Genomic DNA, 10,578 nt, shown 5'->3' with positions numbered 1-10,578 from the left:
GTTGTTACAGCATATACGTTCACTGAATAATTTCTATTATGGCTTTAATATGAGAACAGAATAACACGAGATCATATTTTTATATATTACAAGCTTATTTTTAACTCAGAAGTGTCACTTATATTTGAACTCCTTTCTGAAACAATTGTACTTTTTAATAGTGTGCTCTTGATTCCTTTCTTCCTACTTTGGCCGATCGTCCCAAGCCACTTCGCGAATTGGCCGGCCAAAGCTCGAAATCAAGAAAACGGGCATTGGCCGGTAAGTTTACAGCAACGTTGGCCAGTTCGCGAATTAGCCGGCCAATGCGTGAACTGGCCGATTTCGGGCTTTGGAAGTAACATATCCAAGATAAAGAAACTAAGAAATACGTAGCGAAGATATATATAGATACAATGTAATAATTTCAAATGAATCTATGCTCTAAAAATGACTTCCCTGTATCTTTAACTTCGGAGTTGCCTGAGCTCTTATTTTCCTCGCGGAATCAAAACACTGCGCCAGCATATTCATTTCTAAGACTATATAATTTTAGAATACTTTCTAACTTATTTTCTGACTTCCTATTTGTATACTACAACGTGCTCATCAGGGTTTCAACAAACAATCTTGATATAAAAATTGGATTACTTTCTTGAAATTATGAAGATTAAAAATTGCTAATGAACTCCATGACTGTTGCATAAATTGTGAGTGTGTGTGTGTAATAATATTTTTAAATCTAACTTAAAACCTAATTAATTTCTTAATTTTTATAATTTAACCCATATTAACTTCATTTTAAAATGTTCTCTTATTTCCTGATTCAATTCCACCTTTTTTTTTATTTATTAATACCATACGAGACCTGAAAAACTGCTTTAATCAGCACTTCACAAGCTCTAAGTGAAGAGATAAAAATATGTCATGCTATACAAATTCTTTTAAAAGATGCCTAAATTCCCTTACCTAAATCGACACGTGTCAAGAAAATTCGCATCACAATCATTAGGGAAAAATGTTTCAGTCTCTTTTCGGTCTTTTGCTCTTGTGTCGCGCAGTAGATTGACGTATCTTGTCGCTATTGCTTGTACATAATTTATGCCTCTCGGAATGGGATAAAAGCGATGTTTTAAAACTTCAAAATCTTTTGTCTCTTCGGCTAAGAAACGAATAATATAAAATTAAAAAATCTGCGTTTACATTATATATATATATATATATATATATATATATATATATATATATATATATATATATAGTTAGGAATAAAAGATATAGATCCATCAATAATTGATATCAGGAAATGATGAATATATGATGATATCAGGAAAAAAAGTATGAAGATAAAGTTAAAAACTCAAATTGTTTATCAGTGGTACATTCTTGTCATCATCGGAGTTTACAGGGGAAGGGGGGCTAAAAATATTTCAGTGCCTGTGACAGATCGGCCACAACACATTGTGTCGATACTGCTATGTTCAGTGGTGGCGGGGGGGGGGCACAATATCCGCCACTGTTTTAGTGATCATTAAAGTAAGTTTATTAAATCATAAATTTCAAAATTCTCTTATATCAGATTCAAAACAAAATTTGGTTTACACGAAATATTTACAACCATTTCCAGAAAATCTTCGCTTGGTAGTTTAAGATATTTCAATTCCGACTATGAGATGGCGCCACCTTTTGACGCAGTGATAGTATTCTGAAAAAAAAAAGCTAACCTTTGCTTTTAAGAATCGGCAAAGGGCTGAAATCATTTGGTTTCGATAGACGTGGATGCTGCATCGTCCGATTTTTAAAGTTTTTCCTGAGAAATCAGGTAAGTACTTTTCTCCCACAGAGTAATTATCTGCTTCTTGATGTTGTTTCGCATTTTGTAGTCTTGTTTCTTGACTATATTTCTATATATTTAGGTTCTTTGACTCGGCAATCCTGTTCATCTTCCCCAACAGAATTCCTCATCCTCAGCTCCCCGCCATTTAACTGTTGCCCATAGCAACGGACAAGGAATGATGGTTTCCAGTCCAGATGGTTTTCGTGAGTATTCTTTTCAATATTTTCTGGCTCTAGATGACGTTTTTGTAAATTAAACTATGACCTTTACTACATTTTCGATTTTCAAGCTTATGGAATATATTTTGAATAATCCCTTTTGGGTGATCTTTTTCGTTGGCGACAGGAAAAATCGTCAGTGTCCTGTCGAAATAAGAGTACGTCACTATTCGATCGATAAAGCAACAGGTTATGTAATAAGCTTCCATTGTCAAAGGAATTTAGCCGAGGCTTTCAACATGAAATTCAAAATTTTTTGACTGTAAAAAACAAACAAAAATGTTTGTATTGGCTGATACATTCAAATTCTTTTACGAAATTCTATTTTTAAATAAATCTATGAATTAATGTTAATAATTTTTTGGCCTTATAAAGTGTATAGTTATTATTTTTAGAATGTATCTATAATTATTTATTTGTATTCTTTTAAAAATTATTTTAATCATAAACATAATTATACTAAACAACATAATAAACGGTTTTTATTATGATCTGAAACATTGCGCTTTCTTCTGATTTCCTTTCCTTATTAAATTCTAAAGATTTTTCTAACATTGAAAATGTCGGCTCACATACAATTAGATCTGCCGCTTTGCCTTTCGATTCACTTTAGAATGTTTAGTTGAATTTTGAAATTCTGAGAGAAAACGAAGGTATTATTAAAATGCTTTACAGAGTGTCATCTACTGAAGTCATATTTGTATAAACTTTGTATGATTCTACAAATAATGTACAAAAATTCAGAGATTAAAATGGTTTAATAATATCAAAATTTTCGAATATATTACTAATTAAAGCCTAGATTCAACTTTCTCAATATGTCAGAAAAAAATTCATAGTTTCCTGAAAAATAAAATTTTTAAACAAAAAAAAATTAACTAAAATGTAAAAATAAAGAATAATTATATGCTATTATTAATACGCGATTAGTTGGAATTTAATTGTCTTTGTATTAAAACTAATGAATGCAATCGCAAATAGAGTAAATAAAAATAAAATCAAATTTTAATCAAATTTGCAATATATTTTAATCTTAAAGTCATATTAAGGATTACTTTATTTTATTTGCCAAAAATGTTGCAATCTATTAATTATGATTATTATTATTAAAAAAATTATAAAAAAAGTAAAAATTATTATCATTATTATTTTGCTTGCAGTTCACGCACTTTTATGGGCTAGTTGTTTTGACGTCTGCTTTTTTTAACAGAATTATTTTTCACGTTATATTTACAAAGTAACATATATTTTATAAGCATTTTTATTTATTTATTTTTACATTTTAAAATGCAACACATTTTATAATTCACTATTGCGAATAAATGTATATTTTATTTAAAATGAAAGCCAACTGATACCACCCATAATAAATAAAATATTAATTGAAATTAACATTAAAAATATTTTATTTCTGAAATTATTAAATATTGTATTTTTATTAGGAATACGACAGTTACTGTCACTTAATATCTTTGCTTCGGGTCTCCTAAATTTTGATAACAATAACAGAATTGGGGAAAATTAACAACTAATTTTTATCACTTAAAGGCAAAAGAATAAAAACACTTACCTAATCGCTATCTTTTTATTTGAAAAATAATAATTTAAAAAGATGCATTGATAATTGGTTGTCGACTACTATTCCTCAGCACTTCACTTATATAGTTTCGTACACCTGTACGGTTTTTCTAAATTTGTTGAACTATGCTGTACAACGATTTAAAAATATAAAGAGAATTTCAGCAAGAAATGGAAACATTTTTTCCAAGACACTTCTTTCAGTCAAAATATCAGCATTTATTGTTTGAAATAATCTAGAAAGCACTAGTTCAGATAAAAGCATGGAGAAAACTGCAACCAGACGTTTCATTATAAGTTCCGCGAGAAATTTAATGAACATCAATCGTTAACTTTGGTTGAAAATGATGAATCAATCCATTTCATAAAGCCTTCTTTTATGATTCGTGCATTATCCTAGTAACAACTTCAACCCAGCCAAAGCCATACAATTTTTAAGAGGTAAATTCTAGGAGACAAATAAATTTTACTAATCTACATCAATAAAACGGAAAAGCCAAATTTATTCTCTATAAGTGTCTAAATTATAAAATAGATGTCTTTAAATCCTGTTCACAAATATTACGAAACAAAAAGATGGTTTTAATGATATTTTTCATGACAGTTAATTAAATGGTTATATTTTTATTAATTAAAATTTCTTTGCTCACGTAATAAATGTAACTTCATGTAATCAATATATGAGAAAGTGAGATAATTAAATGAAATTTCCTTACACTATTGAAATTGACAAATGTCTTCTTAATTTGAAATGTTTTTTGTTATTATTAATAAGCGATTCAAACTTGGCCACATGCTTTGGACGGTCGATTTATATTCAAATTTTCTGTTCAAAATGTCTGCCTTCATACGACTTGTTGTAAACATATATTTAAATTATCATGCAAAGTTGTTATTGAATTTTGTATCATTGTTTAAAACTTATTTATAACTTATAGAAATATGTTAAATTTCTGTGGTTTTTAAAAATCATTTGAGGCAGTCTGCACTTTTTCGAGAAGTAGTGAAATTTTAAAACTCTTTAGTTCATTTTTTTTTTTTTTTTTTGCAATTTATAAATTGAAATGACAGATGATAAAAATATTTTGTATAGTATAATATTTTATATAATTCAATTTTTATCTTAAAAAATCTGTACATATGAGTTGTTGACGTACGTGACACAGAAATCACACGTATTATTTATCGTCGAATGACAGCAGTCAAATTTAAGCAAATATTTATACGAACATGTCAGACTACTTTATTGAAAATTTTACAACTGCTCTTATTCAACGTATCATTAATTAATGCAGTTGCAAAATATTATTAAAAATGCTTTGGAGCGAACTCTCCTTGTTAACAAAAACTACATTCAATTAAAGGAAAGAAGATGCAAAGGAAATCAAGCAATAGACGTCAAATATAAAGTTTAATCCAACAAGAAATTAGGTTTAAGCATCATCAGTATTATAACGGCTGATTTACATATAAAAATGAATGATCATATCTTTCCGAAATTTTATTTCACAAAAGTAACTTTTATATTTTTTTAATTAAAAAAAAATCTTTTGAAAGATATTATTTTTATTTCTGTACAGTTGTATTTTTTATTTTCAATGCAATATACAACCTCTAGCCGAGATAAATTCAAATGATTTAAATTTCGCTGATTTATGCTGCTTGAAAATAAAACCTGGATAGTGATCCTATAAATAAAGTTCGAAATACTGTTGTTGTTTTATTGGAACATAACTGCTACATTTGGATAAAACATCAAACATAGTGCTGTAAAGTATCTGTAACTATGTTTTTCATGTAATAATGAAATTCAAATTTCTCAACCATCACATTTAATAGCATGCTTTTACAAATATTAAAATAAAAATTCAAACAATTGTTTACGACTGACATGAACCCTGATATAAGATTTTCATTTCCGCTATTCATTCGTAGCATACATTTTTTTTTAATTTGCACCCACTGTAATTATCTTTATTGGTCTTTCATTCACAACAATTAAAAAATCTATTATTCTTTTCGCCATTAACAGATTCTCTTCACATCCCTTTCTTTCAATCTTAAATGACTGTGGCAGATACGGAGTTAACAAAATTAGCACGTCCAAAAGTAGAGATTAATCGTTAAGTTTTATGTTAATATTAATTGCTCCCATCAGATTTGGGAATTCTTAGAGAATCACGGATTTTTCTTAAGGCGCCTATAGATTCTTTTATATCTCATGTCTTAAGGTTAGAGTATTCTTCTGGAAGTGTATCAAGATGTTTTGACTGGTTATCTTCCTCCAGATGCTTCTGCTTAGGTTTTCATGAGAAAATGAAGTAAAAACTCTATCCATGAAATTTGTTGCATCCTCTCCAAGATGCCAAATATCAGATGATTGTATCAGCAAATTGCAGCAATGTCTGTACTTCTGAAATTTTCTACTCTGAATTTTATGTATAGAAGATATTGCACGTTATAGAAACTTCAAAGATTTCACGTTTTCCTTATTTTGATGAGGAAAACAGGCAAATTTTGGAATTTTCTCATCTGGTTGGTTCAGATGACATTGAAGCCTTCCTTCTCTAGCTCAGATTTCATTTCTTTTGTTCTAATGGCTATTGATAGTCCTTTAATAACTATTTTTACCGATCTATGAACCATTCTGGAGTTGGCCTTCATTTGATCCTGTATTTCTTCATTTCTTCAAGTGGGTTTGTTTTAGTGTGGGCTTCGTAATCAGAAATGGCTTTCCTTTCTTGTGTGTTTTAATTTATGCTATTATGTACGTTTCTTCTCTAATATGTATACTGTAGTTCGGGAATTTGCTGGTGATACAGAAGGCATCTATTTCTGTTCGGTAGACTGAAAATTTTCTTATAGATGTATGAATCTTTGAATGAAGATTTATCACAGGAAAATCCGTATTTTCCGGAATTTTTTGTGGCTGTAGTAAAGACATCATTTAGCTACCAAACTAAATAGATATACTTTCACTTTTATCATTTAAAAAGTTTAGGGCTCCGAGACAATTTGGAGTTCTTAAATTATTATTCTTAGTTTCATCTTACACATTTGTAGTTGTTTCTGATTTCTAGGCTATGCTTTTTGAATGTGACTGGCTAGGCTAATGCTTGTACAAATGGTGTTGCTATATCATCTTCTGTTTATCCTAAAGAGGGAAATTTAGGAATGGCTGGTTCTTCTTTCAAGAGAAGGAGGCAGCTAGGTATTCGCTTATATCTATATGAATCTAATAATAAATGTTTCCATTTTTCTTGCAATTTGAGAGGTTCGGAGAGCTTATCAAGAATGAAATTGGGATCTTTATCAGTGCAGAGCACAGCTGTATTGTCATCAAAGAGACTAATTTTAGTATATCGCAAGTTTCCAATATCTTTAAAATATACGTAATGAAGCTAACGGGGCCGAGTTTTGAATCCTGCATTTATTTTCTTTGGTGCCGATAGTAAGATTTTGACTCGCACCATGAACTGCTTGTTGCAGAGGAAAGATAATAATCCCATAAGAGATTTTCATATGGATTATTATTTTGTAGGTAAGTTCATCAATCCAAACTCGGTCAAATGCTCTGACGATATTCGGGAAAATAGCGCCAATATCTGGTAATTGCCAAATCCTTTGGTCAACATACGAAATTGGCGGATAGTTATTAAATTTTTAATGGAGCCAAACATGAGGGAGAGATCTGGTTTTTCATGTAGTCATTTAGTTTATTTAAAATTATTTGTTGAGTAATTTTACAAAAATAGGGGAGGAGATCTCTTTTCTTTACATACATTTTTCTTTTACATAAACCTATAACAAGTAGGAAAAGAGCTAGACCTAAAATAAGATAGCTGGAGTTAGACTGACAGACTTGGTGACATACTTCCTGGTTATCCAGGACAGAAACTGTCGTACAAGTGTCAAACATAGAATGCAGTAGAACAAAATTCAGAGTAAGGCATAAGGCTGGTCCACCCTTGGCTGTCTAGCCAAATATGATGATTAGGAGGGGAGGAAATTTATTATTGATAACTATCAAGTTGGGTATGGCTTCTGCCTGGCTAACGTATTGGAGTTTTGCAGTTTCCCATGAATTTGAGATGTGCTTAAGAAGACCTAAATTGAATTCAATTAATGATTTCAATGAGAAAGGATATTTGCTTGAGATGTAGTTTCTTAATAGAGGTTTTATGCTTTAAATTACCCGCCTTTTGCGATTCTTAAATGATCTGATGCTTCCAATAACTTCAGATTCGAGACATGAAACAATTTCATGCGGGATGAGCTGTTTTGGAACATTTCCAATCAGTTAGAATATGCTCAATAGTTTTAGTTAACAATTGGGGCAAACGCAATTTTTTGTATGCTAATTTTTTTATTATTTGTCAAATTTCAACCACCATCAAGGAATATTACTCTGCGGTTTATGCGTTTTAAAGAGTTGTAAATACAATAATTATAGATTCATATGTAGAAACGTTATCTCCAAAAAATGATAGAATTTGTATCAGTCATAAATGTATTGAGATACTAATTGAAATTTCTAAAATAAAAAGCCGGGGTACAAACTTCCTTCGCCCAATGTCTAATGGAATCGAATTTTACAGTTCTTTATCCAAATTAAAAGTGAGCATTCTCCTTTATTACCGGTAAAGATTAATTTGACTTTAAAGCAGATATTTTTACATATTTCAATGGTTTTTACAATTTCTACATATGTTATTTAAATATATTGTTTGTTTTTTTCTTTTCAGACTTCAGGAATCAAAAGATTTTACTGATCAACATGGATTCCGTTCCGACTCCAGGAGCAAAAAAATTTCCTCAAATTTTCCTGTTTTTATAAAGCATTCTACACAGTATTAATCTCCCTTTGATTCTCACTTCGATATAGAAACAGACTAAAATAAATCCACTACTTGCAGCTCATAAAATACATAATGGCTTTGAATTTTCTACCATCTCTACAACATATAGCTGCTGTTAAAGTGGCATTGGCTGTCTATTATGATGACATTATCCACTCCTTTAACGAATTCATTCTGGCTGATGAATTCGATCAAATTGGTTCATTTCATATTAGTCAGAGTCGGGAAGAGAGAGTAAAACAAAGACGAAAAGAAATGAGAAGGCAATTATCCCCATTACTCCCAAAGGCACTCGTAGACCAAGTCGTGAACATCCTTCAGCCAATAGTTGATGAACTTTATTTCTGGGTTAGAGACTATATTTGCGTCATTAAAAATATTCAAAAGAGTCATATCGCTAATAATCTATGCTGGAAGTCGGAAGGAACAATCGACAGAATAAAAACTTCGAGGCAACTCGTTCGAAACGAAAGCATTGATAAGCGAGTTCGCTTCGTTTTAGCATGCATTCATTTTTGGGAGCAAGATGTTCTGCAGTTATGGCGAAGTATGACATCAAAAGAAAGGGGGAAAATTTCTCGTATAGACTCTAATTTTGCTGTCGGATTTTGGATGAAATGGTTGAAAAAAAATGCTGTTTCCCCTTGGACACAATATTTCCCAGAATACTTAAATCTTGCCTCCCTTGAACCAATAATAATTTTTGATTATAAGCATAAAAATAGTCGAATAAGACTGAGCTCATTTTTCGCTGAGTTGAACAGATATTATAAGAACTTTTTCCTAGATGGGTTTTGGCCAAAACACGCACATATCGATGATTTGTTTCATTGTTACTATTTAACTGCTGAGACTGATCGTCCCGTAGTCTTTCCTTTAAATACGAAAGCAAAACATGTGCTCTGTGTTTATATAGACTGGCCTTTGCAGAGCCATTTGTTTGAAGTGTTAAACAAGATGTGGGACCAATTAACTCCGAATTGTTTTGAACATCTCTTGCGTTATATAGTGAATCAAAAATTGTCGCACTCTATGGAAGATTTCGATTACCTGAAACTTCTTAAGGATTTATGGAATCGGATTCCCGATGATGTCAAAGAATATATCAAGGGGAAAACAACTTACCTTTTCGTTGAGCCATTGCTGAGTTATGATGAAAATACAAGCCCACTGTCGTTGGAGGAAACATTGCAAGGTTGTAGAGATTCGATTCGTGTGGCGTATGCTGGATTCGGTTTTAATTTTCAATATTGATTTATAGTATATATTTGTTTATCAGTAAACCTTGCAACAAGGTAAAGATTTGATTCATTTTTCGATTATTGACTAAAAACTTTTTGTAATATATATATATATATATATATATATATATATATATATATATATATATATATATATATATATATATATATCTCAAGGTGAGAAACTTGCAAACGACTCATCAATTTTGTTCATCATTGCATGAAATTAATACAGATAACAGAAGGAATTATCAAATGTCGCGTCATTTGATAAAATTTAAGCACATCTCCGCCTTCTGGCCCTTGTGGAGAATTCGTTACGTCTTTTCTCTTTATTATTTACCGTCTTTTACTTACAATTTTGTTTTGAATTGTCATAATGTGCATTTACTTTTCTATTTATATTATTATTCTATTTTTAATTATTTTTTGTCAATTTTGACCTATTGTATTGATGTCCCTTCTCCATCTCAATAGTATTGGTCTGTAACTGCAATCGGTGTGAAAACGCTTTCATTTCGCTTACTTGTCTCATTGTGCTTCGCGAAAATGTTGCAATTCTTTTTGCCATCCACTTTCATTTTATCCCCTGATGAGCAAATTTTTTCCCTTTCTTGTAGGTATCCATTTTGTTTCCTCTTTTAATATTGATTTGCAATTTATTTCCACAGTTTTCTTAGAATTGCAGCACTTGGTGTATTGGCTTCGTTTCCGTTTTCGATGTCTTCTTTCATTTGCATGTTTAAATGCCTTTTTCCTACTTTGTTTAATAGATTTTCATTGTATTTGTTTTTAATGCATTTTTTGTTAAATGTTCTGTTGTGATTTTCATCTGTTATTCGTATGTTATTTCTCTGTAGTAACTC

The 10,578-nt window shown here is 30.6% G+C and overlaps 1 protein-coding gene across 1 annotated transcript; it reads left to right on the top strand.

Annotated features, from left to right (window-relative positions):
* Positions 1-1,719: 1,719 nt before the first annotated feature.
* LOC129981794 (uncharacterized) lies at positions 1,720-9,839 on the top strand. The gene is made up of 3 exons (XM_056092811.1): positions 1,720-1,801; positions 1,896-2,019; positions 8,358-9,839. The coding sequence occupies exon 3, from the start codon at positions 8,544-8,546 to the stop codon at positions 9,723-9,725; it is 1,182 nt and encodes a 393-aa protein (XP_055948786.1). The 5' UTR covers positions 1,720-1,801; positions 1,896-2,019; positions 8,358-8,543; the 3' UTR covers positions 9,726-9,839.
* The last annotated feature ends 739 nt before the right edge of the window (positions 9,840-10,578 follow it).

This window comes from Argiope bruennichi, chromosome 8, assembly GCF_947563725.1.
Source record: "Argiope bruennichi chromosome 8, qqArgBrue1.1, whole genome shotgun sequence".
Taxonomy (NCBI): domain Eukaryota; kingdom Metazoa; phylum Arthropoda; class Arachnida; order Araneae; family Araneidae; genus Argiope; species Argiope bruennichi.
The sequence above is the reverse complement of the archived record's forward strand: the minus strand, read 5'-3'. Positions and strand labels throughout refer to the sequence as shown.

Coding starts and splice junctions, on each gene's coding strand:
- LOC129981794 (XM_056092811.1), top strand. CDS start 8,544: ATGGCTTTGAATTTTCTACCATCTCTACAACATATAGCTGCTGTTAAA.